This window comes from Cavia porcellus, unplaced genomic scaffold (assembly GCF_034190915.1).
Source record: "Cavia porcellus strain 051 isolate PalLab524CR breed Dunkin Hartley unplaced genomic scaffold, mCavPor4.1 scaffold_9, whole genome shotgun sequence".
Lineage (NCBI taxonomy): Eukaryota > Metazoa > Chordata > Mammalia > Rodentia > Caviidae > Cavia > Cavia porcellus.
Window position 1 is genome coordinate 39242431 of NW_026947492.1, and position 22118 is coordinate 39264548.

The window sequence follows — 22118 nt, forward strand, 5'->3', positions numbered from 1 at the left end:
TTTCATTTCTTTATTCGGGATAATTATTTGCTACATTGCCCAGGTTGGCTTTGAACTTGTGATCTTCCTGCTTCACCTTCCAGATAGCTGGGTTATAGTGATGAGACCTGGACTTGATAGGTAGTTCAGGTACTCAATACTCTTGACGTGAGTGGGCTTTCTTACAGTCTTTGAACAGATTTTGATTGACAGAGGCAGAACCTAGATTTCTAGGGATTAAGGAATTGAGTGCATATTGAGAAAATGGAGAGTGAGGATAGACAGTTTGCTGAAATGTAAAAGGAACCTGAGTTCAAGAAATGAAATATAGTTTGTAGGTTTGGGAGAGACTTGTGAAGAAAAATCACACATGGGGCTTGAAAAAAAAACGAATGTACTCTTAGAAATTCCAGTACCTTGATTACTTCAAGTCATGTACTATATTTCCATTTTTCACTTTAGCAGACAAGATCTTCAGATGAGGCAGCCTACTGATGCTAATGGCCATCTCCAAAGTGCTGAGGTTACACAGTTATAGTGTGTTTGTGAGTCACAAAGAAGAAAGCCTGCAAACAGAACCCTCTTGGGCACTGTCAAGCTAATGTCCTGGAATCAGCTGAGTTTATATTCCTCTGTTCTAGATCTGTCTGATTAAATTACTTAGAGAGAAGAATTACTGAGCCAACCCTGTGTGTATTTTTAGAGGGCCTCCTTTGAATGATTGCAGACATAATTTGAAATGAGATACATTTTGAAATTATACTGAGGTGGAGTCACTACTTAGCTAAATTAAACAATTTTCAAATATATTTTAAAAGATCGTACAGATAAAATCACTTAGTATAAAAAATGAAAATATTTAATGAAATTGTGACATATTTCTTAGTAACATTTTTTCTGTTTATAAAGGTTTTGAATTTATATGGTGGTAGATCAGAGGTCTTGAGATAAATGTAGCTATTAGATTTAGTTTTCCTTTAAATCTGTTACATACAAATACTATCTTAAAAGTTTTTACTTAAGAAACACAGTATTGGAATGAGTCTGTGTGGTTTATGTGTTTTAACTTGATATTCAAGACTAAGACTAATTAAAATATTTTTTAAAAATTCCAAATGTGAATCTATTTTAGTGCATGTATGCACGTGCATGTATAAACTTCTCAGTCAGTTTAATTTTTCAGTACTCATCTAGATGCTGTGTAGATACTACCAAAAGAAAACTACTCATTTCAGAAACTGTACTACATCAGAGCTTAAAGGATTCATTCAGGTCAAGAATTTTAACCTTGATGTCCCTGATGTTGCAAGCCACCTACCTTGACTTTAAACATTACAAAGTTTCTGATATTTAAAAGTCTTTGACATTGTGGGAAATTAAGAAATAGCTTTCATGAGATTCTCAAAATGGTGTACAACCATCAAAAATTTAAGGATCACCTACATAAACTAAATGGTGCTTTTAATATTCTGAAGTGTGGAGATTAAGTGGGTTGGCCAAGAAAACTGCTGCTAGATACATATGATCTTGGTTTCTCAGATTCTGTCCAGTTCCCCTTTAACCACTCCAGTGGAAGTAATAGGTTTTGAAAAGCCTGTTCCCATCAGCTGTTTAATGATTGCCGTTCCCTTTAGACATAGCAACCTTAAAGTAGTGTTTGTCTCAATAGCATAGTGAACTTTTTAATGGGAATGTGGCATATAAAATAACATACACAGAAGGGCTCCTGAGAGCTAACCAACTTGTGTATTTTCCCTTATTTTTGTGTTACTTGTTCTCCTACTCTTTTAATATCAACTTCCTTTTTTATTTTATCTAATCATGGCCTCTTGTTAATTTGATTTACGTAATCCTGTCTTTCAATCATTGATTCTCATTCATTCCCTTATTCATTCATGCATTTATTCATTCATTCATGCACTTATACATTCATTCAACAAATACTGAATGTCTGCTTTATAGCAGGTGTCTTCCTGGCTGTTAGTAATAGAATTGTGAGAAAAACCAAAACTACTATCTTTCTCTTGACATTTCCCTCCTTTCTTGAAGTTTGACATCTTAGAACATAGATACTAATCAAACATTTACTAAGATATGTGAAAACACACTTGTGAAATGTAATGAAACAGCTGTCCTGTGAGAGCAGCTATTGGGAGCATCACATCCAGTTGGATTTCCCTGGAGAGGTGTTTTGGTTGAGAAAGTTGAAAGAGTTTTTGGGACAACTGTGCCCACTGCAGAGGACCACATTTTTTTAAAGGGTCTCAAAGAAGACCTGTGTAGTTGAACTGGGGAAAACAAGAGGAAGATATAGAAGAGGAAGCTTGGAGTAGGAGTCATGGGTCATACGCCAACCGGAGGCCGTGGTAAGATGCTAATCTTTATCTTGTGAACAACAGAGGGCCTTTGAGGATTTTAAGCAGGACGATGTAAGTTGTTTTCTGCTCACTGGCTATTAAGAATAGTGATGCTATGAATATTTTTGTACCATTAATGTACATTCTGGCCTTTTTTCCCCTCGGGAATGGAATTGCTGAGTCATATAGGGCCTGTGTGATTTATCTCCTGACAAACTGCCTGTTTTCTAGTGTGACTATACCATATTTATATTCCCATCTGCAGTGTTTGAGTGTTTCATTTCCTCCACATCTTTGCCAATATTTGGTATTTTGTTTCAATTACAGATGACCACCCTAGAGGGCATAAAGTGGTATACTTTTACTAGCAAGGCTTTTAAGCCTGGAATTTAGTATTCACTGGCTGCATTGTTTTGTTTCTTTATTTAGTTTTAATAAATTGCTTATTGCTTAATAAATATGCCCTCTCCTTTCTCAAGTACCTTATTTTTATTTCTCTATCTTTGGTATTCATTTGTGGCTTATAAAGACTCTGTCTAACCTTTGTAATCTGTAAAACACTCAAGCTCAAATTCTTCTCTTTCCTTTTATCCTAAGTTGATATTTATTTGATGTACGAAAAACAGCAATTTCAAATGGTTCAACTTAGCATATTTCTTTGTTTCCTTAGCTATAATTACTACCATTTCCTGAAAGTTTTTTCTCCTGTCACTTGCTTGTACCTCTCATAGTATTATTGATGTGCTTATATGATGTAATATTTCCTATTTGGAAGAAATTTTAGAGAGAGAGACTGTTCCATTCTCCAGTTCAGACGTGGTAACCATTAAGAATTTTAAAGAATGGATGTACTAGATGATGAATCAGTGTAAACAGTAATGAATCAGTATAAATAATTTATAGAGATTTTTCTATAATTTATATTTGGATACAAGTTTGAGTGGGCAGCATAGGAATCATTGGCAGTGGAAATTTTAATAAATAATAGGATTATAAATAAAATGTCTAAAATTGGTCCTTAAAGCTCCCATTTTTCAAACATACTGTTTTTGTATTTTGTAGTGCCTCTACTTCTCATTCAGAGAACTCAGTGCATACAAAATCAGCTTCTGTTATATCATCAGATTCCATTTCGACTTCTGCAGACAACTTTTCTCCTGATTTGAGGGTATGTATATCATTTTAAAGTTCTGGTGAAGTTCTTTCTGTTGGCTATTATGGCCAACACTATCAATATAGTCTTTTAATTAAACGAGATATTGATGGTGTATTTACAGAGTCTCAACCTTTATAAAACATGCTAGGCCAGGACAAGTTTGAAATGTTTAGTTACTTATAAAAGAAAAGTAAGTAATTCATTTTAAAAGTATGTAATTCATTCATTCAATTCATAAGTTGATACTTTTAGTTTTTTGCAAAAAGGTAATTAATGACTTTCTTTGTGGTATAAAACATTTTTATGATTACGCTCAATAGTAATGGCTAGTAATATGCTGACATTTATTGAATACTTACTGTGGACCAATCACTGTTCCAAGTGCTATGCAGGAATTATCTCTTGTAACACTTCCACCAATTGTATCACTTTTCTACATATGATAGTAGCACATAAATTAAATAAGGTCTCATAGATAATAAATTGTATGGCCAGTGTTTCTGGCCTACACAGTCTAATTCTGAAGCTAAATCAGTGTGATACTATATGATAGTTTCTACACGTACTATAATTTGTAAGTATTGTGTTTATTAAAGGTCTCATTTGTATGACACTAAGTACATAGAGATATACCACAGTACATTTATGGATTCATCAAGTTTCCTATAACTACTTACTACAAATGATAGAAATAGGGAATTCATATGTGGTGCTAGTTTTTTACCCTACTCAGAATCTTTTAATTTTTTTAAAACAATAAACATTTTTCTTGGTTCTAGAAGGTAGGAAGACCAAGATGAGGTGTTGGCAGATCCAGTGTCTGGTGATGGTGTGCTTCCTAGTTTGCCTTCTTTTATCCACAGAGCGGACAGCATGTCAGAGTACCTTTGTTTCTACTAGATGTGTGCATTTTCAGTGGATACACTTACACAGTTTTAATTAAAACTTGGTTTTCTATAATAAAATTTTTTATTGAAGATTTCAAAGTAAGTCAGCAAATATAAGAAGCTATATAAGAAACATTTTGTGAAATTTTATAAAAGATTACATTATAGCAAGCTTTTTAATCTTACTAGAAATTTTAAATATCTTTATAATATTGATAATCTGTGCTAATTATGGCTTTACAATATCATTAGCTGTTCTCTGGAAGCATAACATGCATTCAGTGCAGTGTTCATTCTTAATATTAGTAGCAGTTTCTCAGACTTGTGATTTGATGGCTCAGTCAGTTTGGAAGAGTACTGGCCAGACTCACTGTATAATGTCTGAAGTTTTACTCATTAAACTGGGCTCATATTTTTTGGGGAAGAAAACCATAGAAGCAAAGTGCCATTTTCATCACATTTTATCAAGGGCACATACAATTAGCATAATCTGTCACTGTTTTAACCTTGATCGCTTGGTTGAGATGGTCTTAGGTTTATTCCCTGTGAAATACTATCCTTCTATCATTGTGTACTATTTATTATTCAGAAAAAATTTGCTACCCACCAGCCACTCTTACATAGTTATTTTGTACCTTCTTGAGGATGAAATATCTACATACATTTTGTAATTCTTCTGCATGGGAGATTTGTTTCTTTGTCCTCATTTATTGGTGAATTCAGTCATTTGTTTCATTATGGGCTAGTGAACATTTATGTAATTTTGTTGTTGTTGTTGCTGTTGTTAAGATGTAAAACGACTTCATTTCACAAATGTTCCAACTCCAAACCTGGAGATCTTTTAAGTTTCCTATTGACGTGATCCCACCATTGTCATGGGTTGCTTTTCCTTAAGACTTCTTTACATTCTGTCACTATGAGGTGCTCCTTGTGTGTATTTCCTGGTCCAGTTCTAAATCATCATTCATTTTCCCAAGGAATTCTGTTGCATTTTTTTGGGAGAATCGTACTAGAAATCAAGAATATTTAGTATATATACTTTTACTACCACACAGTGGTAGTGCTTTAGTTGATTTTTAGTGAAATAAACTGTAGACAGCTTTGTGTTACATTTTAATGGACGGTGGTGTGGCTCTGTGTAGTTGTTTCGAAAGGCATCATTTACTCCTACAGGAGATGTGAATTTGGTTAACCTCTAAGCTTTACATGTTCCACGTAGTCTTGTCACTTATTGTTTATCCCTGTCCTGAGCATTAGCATTTTATAAACTCCATTAGTAACAGTTTTTATATGCAAGTGCAGAGGTCATAATGCATTTGAAGGGTGAATCTAATTTCATTAAGACTATTAAATAAAATTGCATAACTTTGTTTTTGTTTTGCTGATACTGTACAATGATGCCTACTTGAAGAGAATAGTAACTTAGCAGCTAAATGTGAAAAATTTTTCTGATGAATGAGTTAAATCTCACAGACTAGATGCCAGGTAGACAGTGAGCAGTGTCTGTCACATATGGTCATTTTAATAGCTAGATAGGAGAGGATAGAAGTTAACATTTATGATTAACACCACCACTGCCTATGTGAACATCAAGCCTTAAGAACCTGGGAATTGAAAAAAAAACTTTAACTTAATTAAAAACATTAATAAAAACTTTACCATAAGCTTCATATTTAATGGTGAAGTATTAGAAGTATTTCTTTGAAACATGGGGACATGATGATCACTGTCACAACTTTTCAGCTTTGTACTAGAAGCCTTAGCTGGTAAAATAAGGATTTAAAATAAATTAGAGAAGATGAGAAACAAAAATTTTGTTACTTACAGATAATTATCTGCATGAAAATCTACATGCAGTGTACCAGAACTAACTAGGTAATTCATTACTGCTGAATAAAGTATAACTTTAAAAGAATGCCTTTTTACCTTCATAAAAATATGTAGAAATTATAATTTTAAAAAGAATACAGTTTGAACAACAAAGCAGTATTGCTTAGGAAAAAGTGAAATAAAAAGTATGTTAGCATTTATAGCGAAATTTAAAAAACTTTATTATTGAAAATATAAAAGAATATCTGAACATAATTGAATATATTAAATAGCTTGGGGATATCATGTATATTGTTAACTGAATACAATTTCAAATAAAATACTGAAGTTTTGTGAACTTGCATTATACAGGTTTCTTTTTCACTATTGATGTTTCTTTTTCTGTGCAGAAGCTTGTTAACTTAATGTGATCCCATTTGTTGATTCTTGGTATTCTTTTGCCACCACTAACAGAAAAAACAAACTGAAAAACAAAAGCAAAATTAAAAAAGAAAGAAAAGGAAAAGAAACTTCTGTATGATTTCAAATGCGGTTTTCTTCTGGGAGTTTACAATTTGGGGATCACATCCAAGTCAAGACATGTGCCTGCTCACATTGGTAGATAGTGAAGGCAGTTAGGCCCAGTTCCCTGCTGGATACAGGTACAGTAGCATTAGGTAATCACGAATTAGAGCACCAATGCTGTAACTTTGAAATCCAGAGTAATCTAAGACCCTGGCCTTTGGGGGCAGACCTCTGAACTTTAGCTTTACCATTTCATGGGGTCTCTTTCCAGCCTGACCATGGTTCCCTGAAGATAACTGGCCTTTTTGGCTGTCACCCATCACCGTGGGAACATAATACTGGGAGCCCTGAATTTGAAGCTTATCAGGGCTGCTCTAAGTCCCAGGTTCAAGCAGTCATCCCTTCTCTGAAATAGTATCTGACCAAGCATGCTCTCCAGGACAGGCGTGCTGGGCACTTGGACTGGAGTCACCAGCCGTTGCCTGTCAAAGGACTATTTGGGAGCAGAATCACATGGTTTCCTTGCAGCTCAGAATACCTGCTGGTTAGTTTACCTGCTGTGTTTCTCCCTCAAAGTCCTCTGGAATCCTCAGTTTTTACTTAGTCTCTGCAGATTGGGTCTTCCTTTCATGTGACCTGGGATCCAGGAGGTGGGGAGGAAGTGTAGATCGTTTCTTTCCTCTCCAGATTGTATTCAGTTTCTCTGTAGGTTTTGATTTTCCTGTTAGATTTTTCCTGGTTCCTGGCAATCTACTACCATCTTCTTTTCTCTTCCCCATTTTTTTCCTTGAAGATGTTGTTATTTTCAAGTGTCTAAAATCTGAATCTTGGAGAGGCAGTTTTTGTTGCTTACCATTCTGCGATTTCCCTGGAAATACATTTGTAGATTCTATTACAGATATTTTTAACCCCCTTAGTAAGATAGAAAGCTTTCAGAGTGTTAAAAGTTTTAATAAAAAGTACCAGGTAATTTTATATATATATATATATATATACACACACACACACACACACATATGTATATAAAGTTTTAGTAAAAAGTACCAGGTAATTATACACACACACATATATACATATATACACACATGTGTGTGTGTGTATTTTTTAAGAGAATAAAATGAAATCAAACAAAACAGAATAAAGCCAATCAGAATAGAACAATGAAAGCAATACAGGAATTCAAAACAAAAATAATAGGAAACAAAATAATAGAAAACAAAATAATAGGAAATCAACAGTGGGTATCATAATGTCTTATTCAAAATAGCTGTCTGTATAAAGATTGCTTTTTTAAAAATTTTTGTGTTCTGTTTTTAGCTACAGTTTAGATATACATGATGATCACATTCATCATAGGAAAGTTGTACCTGTACATGGTATATCCTGATTTTTTTTCCAATTCCTTCTCCTCCCTTGAACTTCTCTTCCTCTCCTTTGTTTCCATTTTGTCCTCCTTTTATCAGTTTGTTCTTTTACCATCTCTTTGTACTCCAGTTCCCTTTTCTTTTGAACAGTTTCTTTTAATTTCACAATATCTTTTATACACTTTGGTCCTTATTTATGCTTTTGGTATCTCACACCAGAAAAACAATGCAATATTTAAATGTGTGTTTGATTTATTTTACTTAAGAGTATGATCTCAGGGTGCATCAGTTTACCTAGAAATGTCATGAATTTGTCCTTCATGAATGAGTAGTACTCGATTATGTAAAAAGACTACTTCTTATGTTGTTTCTTTTTTGAACACATATTTTTTTTTTTTTTATCCAATTCTCAATTGATGGGCATTTGAGTTGTTTTCAAGATTTGGCTATTACAAACTGTGCTGCTATATAAACCTGAGCATGCATATAGCACTATGGTATGCTTTTAATTCTGGAAAGATACCCAGAAGGGGAAAAGCTGGGTCAAATGGAACCTCTAATCCTAGCTTTTGAGGAACCTCCACAAGGATTTCCCTGGTGATTCTACCAGTCTACTCCCATTAAGAGTGGAAAAGGGTTCCCTTTTCCCCACATCCCTGCCTGCATTTGTTACTGGTTGATTTCTTGATAATAGCCAGTTTTTCTGGAGTGAGATGGAATCTCAGCATTGTTTTAAATTGCATCTCTTTTTTTTTTTTTTTTTTTTTTTTGTCTTTTTCCTTTTTATCGGTACCGGGGATTGAACTCACGACTGCCTGCTTTCAAGGCAGGCTCTTATGCCGCTGAGCTAAACCTCCAGCCCCCTAAATTGCATCTCTTGAATGACTGTGATCTTGAATGTTTTTTCATATATTTAGTTGCTGTGGATATTTCTTCATCTTAGAAGTGCATATTCATCTCAAATGCTGATTTTTGGATTGCGTCTTTGAATTTGGGGGGTGGTTTGATTTTTTAAAAGTTCTTTGTATACTGTAGATAAAATGCCTTCGTCGGAGGGACAGTTGAATAAAAATTTTTTCCCCACTATGTGGGTTGTCTTTTCACCTTATTATAAATTTCTTTGGACATGCAAATGCTTTTTAATAGGAATAGTTCCCAGTTGTCGATTGTATTTTCCTTACAAAGAGGGTTTTGTTCCTGAAGTCTTTGACTATACCATTGTCTTGAAGAGTTCTACCTATTCTGTCTTCAGAAGATTTAATGTTTTTGTTTTAATATTTAGATCTTTGATCCATTTCAGTTTTAGTTTAGTGCGTGGTGAGAGACATGGATCTAGTTTTAGTCTTTGGCATGTTGAAAACCGGTTTTTCCAGTATCATTTATTAAAGAGGCTATCTTTTTTCCAGTGCATGTGCTTGGCTTCTTTGTCAAAGATAATATGGATGAGCATACTTCTCATTGTTTTTGCAGCTTCTCATCTGTTCAGTTGATCCTTAGGTCTGCTTTTTTTTTGCCAGTATCATGCTGTTTTTATCACAGTAGCTCTGTAGTATAATTTCAAGTCAGGGGTTATGATGCCCCAATCTTGCCTTTTTTTTTGAGAATTCTTTTGCTATTCTAAGTCTTTTCTCATTCCAAATGAATTTTAGGAATGTTTTCTCTAGTTCTGGGAAGTATGTTATAGGTATTTTAATTAGGATGGCAATAAATCTGTGTAACAATTTTGGAAGTATGACCATTTTCACTATGTTGATTCTTCCTATCTGTAAGCAAGGGATATTGTGCCATTTTTGAATACCCTTTTTGATCTTCTTTTTTCAGAGTACTGTAATTTTCAGTATAGAGATATTTTACTTTGTTAAATTGATTTCCAAGTGTTTCATTTTTTCAGATCCTTAATTTCTCTCTCAGTGAATTTGTATTTTGTATACAGGAATGCAGTTGATTTTTGAGTATTGACTTTATGTCCAGCTACATCACCAAATTTTGTTACTAAATATACAAGTCTTTTAGTGAATTTTTTGGAGTCTTCTATGTAGAATATTGTGTCACCTGCAAATAATGATAATGGAATTTTTTCCTTTCTTATCTTTATTCTCTTTATTTCTCTTTAATTACTCTAGTTAATATTTCAGAACTGTATTGAATAGGAATGGTGATAGTGGATATCCTTACCTTGCCCCAGATTTTAGACTGAAAGCTTATGGTTTTTGTCCTTTTAGTATGATGTTGGCTATTGGCTTGTTGTCATAGATGGTTTTTATCAAATTGACAAAGATGACCATCTGGTCTAATTTTTTGTAGAGTTTTTATCATGAATGGCTATTGGACTTTGTTGGAAGCTTTTTCTGCATGTATTGAGATGATCTTTTGATTTTTGTCTTTGACTTTGTTGATACAGTATATTTTGTTCATTGATTGGTGTATGTTGAACCAGTGGTAGAAATCTTGAAGACATAGGGTTAGGCAGAGAATTCACAAACAAAACCCAGACTGCATGGGAAACATTTCAGAGAATCAAAAACTGGAACAACTTCTGATTAAAAACTTTTGCACATCAAAATAAATAACCAGAGTTGAAAAGACAAGCTACCGAGTGGGAAAAATTTTTAGCTAATTATCCCTCAGATAGAGGATTATATGTAGCATACAGAAAGAATTGAAAAAAAGTCAGACCCCCCCAAATTCAAAGACTCAGTCCAAAAATGAGCATCTCAGATGAATACGTACTTCTAAGATGAAGAAATACCCATAGCAACTAAATATATGAAAAATGTTTAACATTGCTGGTTATTCAAGCAATGCAAGGTAAAACAACACAGAAATTTCATCTCACTTCAGAAAGAATGGCTATCATCAGGGGCTGGGGATTTAGCTCAGCAGCATAAGTGCCTGCCTTGCAAGCAGGCAGTCGTGAGTTCGATCCCTGGTACCGATAAAAACAAAAAAGACGGAAAAAAAAAAAAAAGAATGGCTGTCATCAAGAAATCAACCAATAACAAAGGCAGGGAAGGCTTTGGGGAAAAAGGAACTCTTCTCCACTCTTGGTGGGAGTGCAGACTTGACACAATCACTATGGAAATCAGTGTAGAGATTCCTCAAAAACTGGGTTTAAAGGTCACATTTGACTTAGGTATTCCTCTTCTGGGTATCTTAGCTATATATATGAACTCAGTGTTTATAGCAGTATAATTTGTAATAGCTAAATCCTGGAAACAACCCAAATGCCCATCAACAGAGGAATGGATAAAAAAAGATGTGGTCTTTTTATGCAATTGAGTAGTACTCAGACAAAAAGAAGGAATGGTATACTTGTGAGTTTAATAGATAGAAAGCAGTTTGCCACCATACTTACAAGTGAAACAAATCAGACTCACATGGCTAAACATCGTATTGTTACCCTGGTGTGAGAACCTGAAAAAGTAAATAAGGTCTACAGTAGAAGTTGTCGAATGGGAAAAAGGAAATAAGATGGCGTAAGGTGAAAGGAAGAAAGGGAAAAGGAAAAAAATGCAAGTTATTAGTGTCTCCTAGTTCATTGGAAAGGAAGTTTGTGCTAATATCTATTGGAAAAATTTTTATGCCCCTATCTTGTACTCTGAGTAACTACTTTAAAGATAACAATATTGTTATTCTGTTATTTTGTTATGAAATTGTATTTTACCTTTTTTTCCCTTAAAAAACTATATGGAGAAACCTTAAAAACTCCACTGTACAATATAAAAGAACACTTACGTGGAATAACATATTTTATTTTAGGGGTAAAATTCAGTATTGTTTCAGTTTTAATTCTTGCTTATTCTGTAAGACAGCTGAAGTGTCATAGGTTCTCAAGTTTCTAATGACTAAGTTTGGAAACTATAAACTTGCAGTATGACTATGAACAGCCATTCAAGGACAGGTTTTAAAAATGAAGGCAGAACGTATAAATAAATGCCCACTTGTACAGGGCTAGTATAGGGGAATAGAAAGGCTATGGCTACGTAAGCAGTGGTACTAATTTGAGACAAAAAGAAGTAGAAGGAGACAGATTTGGAGGCTGCTGGAGCAACTCCAAGCAGAAGCAGGCAAAGGTAATCTAGTAAGGCAAAGACATCATAGATAGGAAAGAAAAGGAAAAATGTGAAAATTACTCATGTGACTGTGGTGCCTGTATTTTGCAGTAGTGGGAGATGAAAAGATTATTCCAGGTTTCAGACTTGGCAGTGGTTTACCTGACTCACTCTTCTGTGTACATTGCTGGGACTCTCCCTTCCTTTAAATGGAATGACCCCAAAGGTATCCTTCATCCTTTGTTCCTTTCCACTCCTTCTTTTCCTGTTCTTTCATTTGTCAGAATTCTGGCATCCTCTTTCTGGTTGACTCTCACACCTTTACCTCTGGTCTGGTTATCTTTCTTACCCTTTAGTCCCTCATATTGTTGCTTCCTGTTTGACTGTGCTGTTGTGTCATGATCGTAAATCCTAGTCAGGAGTTTGTTTTTGCTTTTCTGTGTTTTTTTTTTTTTTTTGGTGAGGGTGGTTGTGGTACTGGGCATTACGCTTAGGAGCACTCTACCACTGAGCTACATTCCCAGCCATTTTTTGTTTTACTGAATTACTCAGCCTGGTCTCAAATTTGTGAGTCTCCTGCCTTGTACAGCTTATTATCATAGTCTTAGTATAATCATATATTTCAAGTCCAGCAGCTTTGGGAGATGTTACACCTTGGAAAAGTTGCTTAACTTCCATGAACGTAATAGCCTGCTTTGTAGAAGGCGCAAGAAAGTAACTGAGGTAATATTTCTATCTATCTGTTTTGTTTTATTTTGCCAGGTAATCTCTTGTGAACCATCCTTTAATGGAAAGGACTGTGGTTTATTGGAAGATTATATCTTTCCAACATGTTGGTTGTAAAAATCTTTTATGAAATTACTCTAGTAGATGGTTATTAGTATTTTAGTATTCTTAGTAATAAACATATCTTCAGTCCTATGTAATGAATCCTGTATAATGAAGTCTTAGTTGCATTTTATTGATGTTGAAATTCAGAATTTTGCTGTCCACTGAAATGTCAAATCAAAAAGTGTGGGGTTAGTGCTTTAAAAAACAAGGATGGAAAAGTGGGGCTGTATTAGGGGTGAGTAGGGAATAAATGAAAGACACATGACTAGAATTGGAAATAAATTGGATATGAGGGTTATGGAAGCAGAAAATATAACTTGGCTATTGAATGGAATACTGTTACTTTTAATAGAGAACTTTTTTTTTGGTAGAGATTTTTACCGAAAGTGCAAGGAACTGACTTTTTTTTTTTGTCTTTTTCCTTTTTATCGATATCGGGGATCGAACTCACGACTGCCTGCTTGCAAGGCAGGTTGCTTATGCTGCTGAACTAAATCCGCAGCCCCATTTATTTTATAATGTTCTTTGTGCCAGGAACTGTTAGATACTTAATATACCTGTACGTTTTGAGAACAGCCTGTATTTTTTTTTTAATTTTTATTTTTGAACAGTTTTTAGCTTTATAGAAAAACTTAACTTTAAACAAGAGTGCTTTCTTTGCAAGCTGCCTCTATCACATCCCCCTATTATATTTTGATCATTGTAGCACATTTGTTACAATTGATAAATGAGTATTGATGCATTATTATTAATTTAAGTCCATAGTTTGAGTTAGGGAACCAGCTTTGTGTTGTACATTCTCTGGGTTTTGACAAAAATATAACAATTATCCACCATTACTGATTATGCATAATAGTTTTGGTACCCTAAACAAGTTTTTTGCTGCCTTCCTCTTTATTCCTGACAATCAGTACTCTTTTCTGTCTCCATATTTTAGCTTTTTCCAGAGTGCAGTTAGAATCACTTACTCTGCAGCTTTTTCAGGTTAGCTTCTTCCATTTATGCTGTATAGTCAGCCCTAGGGAATGAACAGTCTACTGTCTGCCTCATAGAATAGTAGTTCATAGTAATTTCCCAGGCCCTCCATTCACTCACCCAAAGCAGCTAGAGCTGCAAGCTCCATCAGTGAGTGCCTTGGCATCCCATTTAAAAAACCTGTTACATCATAGTTGTACTGTAGTTTAAATGCATTTGGATACAAATACTTAGTGTGATCTTACAGTTGCCTAGAATATTTAGCAGTAATGTGCTGCATAGGTTTGTAGCCTGGAAAAAGTAGGTATGTAGCATAGACCAGGTGTATCCTAGGCTGCACCATCTAGGATTCTGTTAGTATACTCTACAATGTTTGCACAATGATGATGTTCTCTCATGACAGATATCTTAGACACATTTCTGTTAAGTGATATGTGACTGTAGGCTTTTAAGGTTCCTCTATGTCTTTTCATGGTGTAATAACCTATTCTTATCATCAAATTATGATAACCATTGGATTATGATGTCTTCTGCAGGGGATATATTGCAGTTTGTTTGACCATTCAGCTACTACTGGACATTTTTATTATTTCCAAGTTTTGGCAATTATGGCAATTTTTGTTAAAATTTGAAAGTTTCTTTTGATTGTAGGTGTGTTAATTTCCTAGGGCTGCTGAAACAGTGTACTACAAAACAGCATAGATTTATTTGGCTTAAAACAGCATAGATTTATTTGCTCATAGTTTTAGAAGCTTGAAATCTGAAATCAAGATCTCATCAGAGTTAGGTTTTACCAACCAAGAAGGATTTGAGGGAGAATTGATTCCCTGCCTCTTTCCTATCCTGAGATGTAGGCCAACAGTCCTTGGTGTTCCTTGAATGTAGATGCATCTAATCTCTACTACTTCATCTTGATGTGGCATCTCCTTGGGTTTTCACATGGCTGTCTTCTAAGAAGATAGACCTCTTTCAATAACCTCTTTCCAGATGAGGTCACCTTGTAAAATACTGTCAGTTAGGGCCTCCACATATCTACAACCCACAGCTGAAATAGTATCTCCTTTTTCGTTGTTATTGAATCATTTGATGATGTAATGTTGTCCAGTTCTTGCAATTGCTGTGTGTGGTTTCAACTGAAAAACAAATTGTCCTTGACAGCGTTATTAAAAAAAAAAAAAAAAAAAAAAAAAAAGGTTTCTTTGTGCTGCAATTTGCAATTTGGACATACTTTAAATTGTGTAACTAATAAACTCCATCACAGATGCCTTGCTTTGGCTTTACCCTGTTAGGATTTTGTTTGTATGGTTTGCTTGCTCATTTTGTGGTTTGTCAGTCATACTACATTAAATAAAAATAAAATATAATGTAGATAATTTTAGTATAATTATTTAGTGAGAAATAAGTTCATTACAGTTTTCTTCTCAGTTTAAATACATCAGGATAATGTAGGGGACAGTTTATAGCTTTTATAGACTTATTTTCCCTTTTATATTTAATGTTTTTTGTGAACTGCAGAAAAAGTCTTGGCTGCTTTTCTACCAAGTAGTGCATGTAAAAATTTAAGTCATAAACTTGCCAGCTTCCAGATCAAGGTTTCTTAATTTCCTGTAGTAATTTTCCTTATGTGTGTGTGTGGGGGAGGGGGGGTAGAAGGAAAGGAGAGAGAAAAGAGAGACTATAAAATCACTTGGAAAATCGCTAAACAGTTTGTCAATAGTCTGATAATAATCGATTAAAAATACTATGATTAAGGAGAAAGCAAAATCAAACTGATCATTAGTAATATAGAGTGATGAATTTAAAACTTGTCATTTTGCCATAAACATAGGTGTGCACATATCACTGTGGTATGATGCTTTTAATTCTTTCAGGAAGATACAAAGAAGTGGAATAGGTGGGTCAACTGGATTAGTATTTTGAAAAATCTCCACACAGATTTCCACAGTGGTTGCACCAGTCAACACTTTGACCGCAGTTGAAAAGGGTTCCTTTTCACCCATAGCCTTGCCAGCATTTGAGCATTTGTTATTGGTTGATTTCTTTTTGATTCTTTCTGGAATCATTCTTTCTGGAGTGACATGGAATCTCAGCATTGTTTTAATTTGCATCTCTTGAATGACTAGTGATGTTTAACATTTTATCATATATTTGTTATTCATCTGAGAAGACTTTATTTCAGATGCCCATTTTCGGATTGAGTCTGTAAATTTGGAGTTTCTGATTTTTTTGAGTTCTTTATATATATTCTAGATAGGATTCTTTTATCTGAGGGACAGCTGGCAATAATTTCTTCCAAGAGTGGGTTGTATCTTCACTCTACTAGTGGTTTCTTTCTCTGTTTTGATGTTGAATACTACTTGGTCATGGTATATAATCTTCTTGATGATTTGCTGCATTCTGTTTGCTGGTACCTTTATGAGGATTTTTGTGTCTGTGTTTATTAGGGAGATTGGCCTATAATTCTCCTCTTTGGTTGGATCCTTTTCTGGTTGTGGTATCGGAGTAATGATTGCTTCCAGGAATGAATTTGGGAGTATTAGTTTGAGAAATAATGGTATTATATTTTCTCTGAATTTCTAATAGAATTCAGCAGTGAATCCATAAGGGCCTGGGCTTTTCCTTGTTGGTAAATTTTTAATTACATTTTCAATTTCATTGACTGATACTGGGTTATTTAGAACTTTTATATCTTCTTGATTTAGCTTTGGTAATTCATATGTATCTAAGAATCTGTCCATTTCTTCTGTGTTTTCCATTTTATTCAAGTATATAGAGATGATCTTCTGTATTTCTGCAGAATCTATTGTGATTTTACCCCTTTTTATCCTTTATTGCATGGATTTGAATCTTTTCTTTCTTTTTTTTCTGATAGTGTTAGCTTGAAATTCACTTTATCTACAAATAGAATACCTGCCCCTTCTTTTTTCTAGGTCACTGTTACATGATCTATTGTTTTCCATCCTTTGACTCTCAGTCTATGAATTTCTTTTTGATTGCTACATGAAGGACTATACCAGGAATTAGTAACAAGAAAACATTTTAAAATCATGATGTTTAGCTTTTGAATGGAGTGTATAAAATACATGTATACAACTGTTGCATTAAAATTACTTTATAAGACAGATTTTTCACACTTTAAAAAGAATGGATGTATTAGCACCACAAGTTTATTGAACAGAAATTATTTTGTCTTTGTAGTTCTTAGTTATTGTTTTAGATGAGCATTAAAATGTGGCAGTAATTTCTAACCCTTTTATCTAATCTTACTGTCTTAAACTACAGAATTATTTGATCATAAGGAAGAATTAATTTTATTATGTTTGCTCTGCCCAATATAGGGGCTACTAAAAATGGAAATATTGAGTTCCTAAAATGTGGCTGGATAGAGATGTAACATACATATATAATTGGGATATCCCAGGTTTAGTATTAGATAAAATAACATTTATTTTAAGTATATTTTACATGTTGAAATGGATTAAACAGTGTATTAATTCTGTCTCTTTATTTTTGTAATATATCTAATAGATTCTTAGAACTTACTTACATAGCTTATGTTATGTTTCTGTTGAAGTGTATAAGATACATAGCTCTTTGGGAGTCTGGCGGGGAAGAGGACTAACAGACAATTAAAAGTGGTGTGGTAGAGGATCTTTGAATTAGGGGAGCTTGATGTTTTTCAATTCTTTGTATGTTCTAGATATAAGTCCTTTGTATGAGGGATTGCTGCTAAATTTTTTTCCCATTCTGTGGGTTTTTTTCCACTTTGTTGGTGATTTCTTTTGAAGTGCAAAACTTTTTAATAAGATGAAATCCCAATTGTTGATTCTTTGAAATACTTCCCATTGCAGTTTGCGTGTTCTTCATGAATTCTCTGCCTATCCCTATGTCTCCAAGATTTTTACCTACCTTATTTTCCAGTAGATTTAGTGTTTCTGTTTAATATTTAGATCTTTGATCCATTTTGACTTTAGTGCATGGTGATGGACATGGGTCTAGTATCAGAGCCTCTCCAATAATGGGCATCTTAGAGGAACACACATTTCTCGGATGAAGATATACTAATGGCAAATAAATACATGAAGAAATGTTACCATCACTGGTTGTTTGAGAAATGCAAATTAAAACAGCATTGCGATTTCACCTCACTCTGGAAAGAATAGCTGCCATCAAGAAATCAAATGAGGCTGTGGAGAAAAAGAGGAGTGTAGACTAGTGTACCCACTGTGAAAATCAGTGTGGAGATTCCTCAAAAAACTAGGATTGGAAATTTGATTCAATCCAGCCATTCCCCTTTTGGGTATTTTCTCAGAAAAATTGAAAAAGTCATGTCTCAGTGATATATGTGCACCCATGTTCATAGCAGCATAATTTGTAATAGCTAAATCTTGGAAACAACCAAAATGCCCATCAACCATAGGATGGATGAAAAAGATGTGATATTATTATATAAAGGAATATTACTCAGTATAAAAAGGATGATCTTGAGGCCTTAATAGGTAAATGGAGGCAACTTGAGACTATCCTTATAAGTGAAACAAATCAGGCTCATATTTATAAATATCACATTGTCTCTCTAGTATAAAAAATAATAATAAAAACTGAAAGAGTAATAAAATCCAAAATGTATGATAGATATTGTCATAATGAAAGGGAAAGAAAGTGCTCTAAATGATATAACTGTATGTATGCTTAAGTGTGCAAGATAGATGACCATGTTACTGTTTTTGTTAGTTCATCAAACGCAATGGTTTGTTCTGTCATTGTTTGATTGTCCACTTTTTATGCTTTGATTTCGTGACTTGAGCAACTACTTCTAAGATAATATGTAATTTGTCAACCAGTGATTTCTTACTGTTTTTTTTTAAATTCTGTGTTATTTCTACCCTTTTTTCTGTTTAGCTTTTTTTCTCTTAAAAAAAAAAAAATAGTGGCGTGTTAAGTGAGACCAGAGCTCACCCAAGAGGCACCACTAAGTCAGCATCAGAGGCCTGCAAAAGGTCCCCTGTAAAGAAATGGTAGCTTTTTTTTTTTTTGGTTTTTATCTCTTTTTGAGGACTCTGAGTTTACTTTTTGGGTGGAAAGAAATAAAGCAAAACAGCTAAACATTAAAAGATTATTTTTGAGGTCTTGTTGCTAGTGGGATTGATTCTCAGTTTAATGAAGCAAGTCAAGGCTGAGACAGAAGAGCTGTGACAGAAGAAGGCCTGAATCACATGTCTTCCTCAGGGCTGGAGAAGGTGGGGTCACAGTGGCCCCGAGTTTTCTGTTCACTGGCTTCAATAAATTCATTCACTAAGTTTGAAATGCGACCAGTTTTAGGTCTACTATGTTCCGGGTGTCTGCACTGTCTAGATGATGATTAACATTTGTAGTTGAATGTACGGAACTGCAGAAAAGTTTTGGCTGACAGTATAAAGTGAAGTTAATTTAGGTCATAGGTTTGTAAGTGATCATCAGAAGTTAAGTAATGTGAGAAGTCTTAGATACAGCCTAGAGGAGTGGGGAAGGCAAGGAAAAGAGGCTTAAAGGCCTTGACAGAGACGGTCAGACAGTGGATTGCAGCCAAGACACTGTGATCTGAAGAAACAGTAAGAACACTGTCTTTAGACAGTGTCAGATGTGGCTGAGAGATTAAAAATAAGACTCTTGTCTTTGATAAATGTGAGAGAGCTGCTTCCCTGGGAGGGATTGGATTAGACGATGAAGCCGGATTGCAGAAGGATGAGGAATTAATAGGAAGTGAAAAATTGAAGACAGAAAACTTAATTGTTTGGCAGAACAAGAGATAGAGGGACACAGGAAGGCTTTTTATAGCTATTGGAGGGTGTATATTTAGCATATGGCAACTTGCAGCGTGTGTGTGTGTGTGTGTGTGTGTGTGTATTCTGTTTTAATTCCCCTAGAAAAATGTTCCTGTATTTACATTCTTGAAATGCAAGTATAGCATTTCACAAGTTCCCAATAACAGTTGCTCAAAGTTTTTAATTTATTTATTACCTGTTAAAAAAGATTCTTTATCAACATAATTTCCAAGCACCTTAAGCATTAAGTCTGTGTAAGGTCTTAATATTTTCCTAGTTTAAATGCATATGGCCTTTCAGCATGGTTTAATGAATGGGATGAATGGGCTTTGGAGTCTACTGCAATTATAATTTAAATTCAAACTCTAGAATTTTAGTTTGTGATCTTGAGTCCTTTAGCCTCTGCTGAAATGAAGATATAATACCTTATTATTAGGCTTTTTATGGCTCTAGAGTGAAAATACAGCTTTTTGTATACATTTAAAGGTGTTTTGATGTTGAAGTAGGTGCTCAGTAAATAGCAGCTTTACATGTTACACATGCCAGCACTAGTTTTTATAATTTGACTTAAAGTAGTGTATGTCATGTATTGTAACTTTAAGGCCAAGCATACTCAGGTGAGATTTGAATGAAAAATCAGCCTTTGAATTTAAAAAAATGTTTTTGTTTCTCTCCCTTAATCCAGGTCCTGAGGGAGTCTAACAAATTAGCAGAAATGGAAGAACCACCCTTGCTTCCAGGAGAAAATATTAAAGACATGGGTCTGTAATGGTATTTTTTGTTAATTTCCTTCATCCTTCTTTCTGTTCAAACTGTTCAGTACTCTCAGCATATATAGAACAGACTGGCTGTCAGAGGTACCTCTTGTCTGGCAACACTTATTCCCAGTAGCCTTTCAACCTTGTATGCCAGAAGGCTAGGCCTGTAGTTTTTGGCATTTTTTTTTTCTTGTTTTGAGACAGGGTCTCCTTTGCGGTTCAGGCTGGCCTTGGGCTCACTTTGTAGCCCAGGCTGTTCTCAAATTTGTAACAATTTGCCTGCCTCAGCTTCCCAAGTGCTGGGATTACAAGAGTGTCCCGTCTCATCCCCTCCCGCCCCCCACTACCACTTGGTAATGTTCTTAATTGGGTTACTGGGAGACCTGCATATTGAATTTTATTCTGCTGCTTTGGCTTTTTAAATTTTCTTTGAAAGTAGGTGTTTTCTTTCTTTCTTTCTTTCTTTTTAACTCGCTGAATTCTATCAAGGACAATATTATTTTATTGTATTCATATATTGGGTTGCCTAGACAAACACACTAAATTGTCACTCACTTTTTTTTTTCCAATATTCGAAATCAAACCCCGAGCCTTTACACTGAAATTCATTCCCAGCCCTTTTATTTTTTGAGATAGAGTCTTTCTCATTTGCTGAGTTGCCCAGGCTGGGCTCAAACTTGGATATTCCTGCGTCAACCTCCTAGCAAGCCTTCTAGGCATGCACCAAGGCTCCAGGTGTTCCACTTTATACAAATAGTTTGAAACACATCCACTTCTTTGCCTCTGATGTTTTTCTTTCAATAAACTCAAGCTAGAAGCATTGCAAAACAAGCCATATATTTGTAAACGCCTTTCTCTGTCTCACTGAATACTTATAGTATGAATTGGAAACTGAAAATGAGCATGTATTTCTCACCTCATGCTTTTGCTTTGTTGTGGTAAATCTACAAAGTAATAGATTTTGAGAAATAATGTGTCCCAAAATTGAAGTGCCTTTTTAGCCAAAGTAGATAGCATCTTTCACTACTGCCAGTCACAGTTTTTCAAAAGGATGTCATGTTACTTTCCCTAGCTAAATGTCATTTTCTTGTGTGAAGCTGAATAAGCCAAAGGAGTGAGTGAACCACTCTCTAAATGGGTTGTTACTACTAAATGTAGCTTCTTGTACTTAGTATTTTCTTCTTGCTCTTGACACATAGATATGTCTTCAGTTTTTTTCTTACTCAGCCTTATGTGTGTCCTAAGCCTCAATGTGTTTAACTACTTTACTGAGTTAGATACATGTGTATTATTATATTGCACTTGCAGTTATTTGTGTATTACTATGTGGTAGTAGTTATTATGGTGTGCCATCTCATTTAGTCATCCTCAGATAATAGTCTAAGGAAGATATTAGCCCCATTTGGTAGATTAGCAAGCTAAGTCATATGGTGATTACCCAGATAACCAGTTAGGTCTAACATTGTGACATTTTCCTTTTTACTATTCTGAACCTAATCGCTGTGCTACTTCCACTGTGATAGGAGCTTATAAAAGACTTTCAAGTTAGTGTCTATGTTGCTTTTGTTTGTTCCTCTTCATTTAGTATCAACATTCTCTAGAGCTTCATCTTTGACCCAGA

At 34.6% G+C, this 22118-nt stretch overlaps 1 protein-coding gene across 9 annotated transcripts in view; it reads left to right on the plus strand.

The window, feature by feature from the left end:
* Window positions 1–22118, plus strand: part of Mtmr2 (myotubularin related protein 2) — an 81350-nt gene that overhangs the window by 22812 nt on the left and 36420 nt on the right. For 6 of the 9 annotated variants that reach the window (XM_003472706.4, XM_013155563.2, XM_013155564.3 and 3 more), the window contains 2 exons: window positions 3399–3504; window positions 20425–20500. In XM_003472706.4, coding sequence (XP_003472754.1) covers window positions 3399–3504; window positions 20425–20500 — 182 coding nt within the window. Of the gene's footprint in view, window positions 1–2239; window positions 2346–3398; window positions 3505–20424; window positions 20501–22118 lie in introns of all 9 variants that reach the window. The other 3 variants (XM_063256204.1, XM_063256205.1, XM_063256206.1) reach the window with 1 other exon arrangement.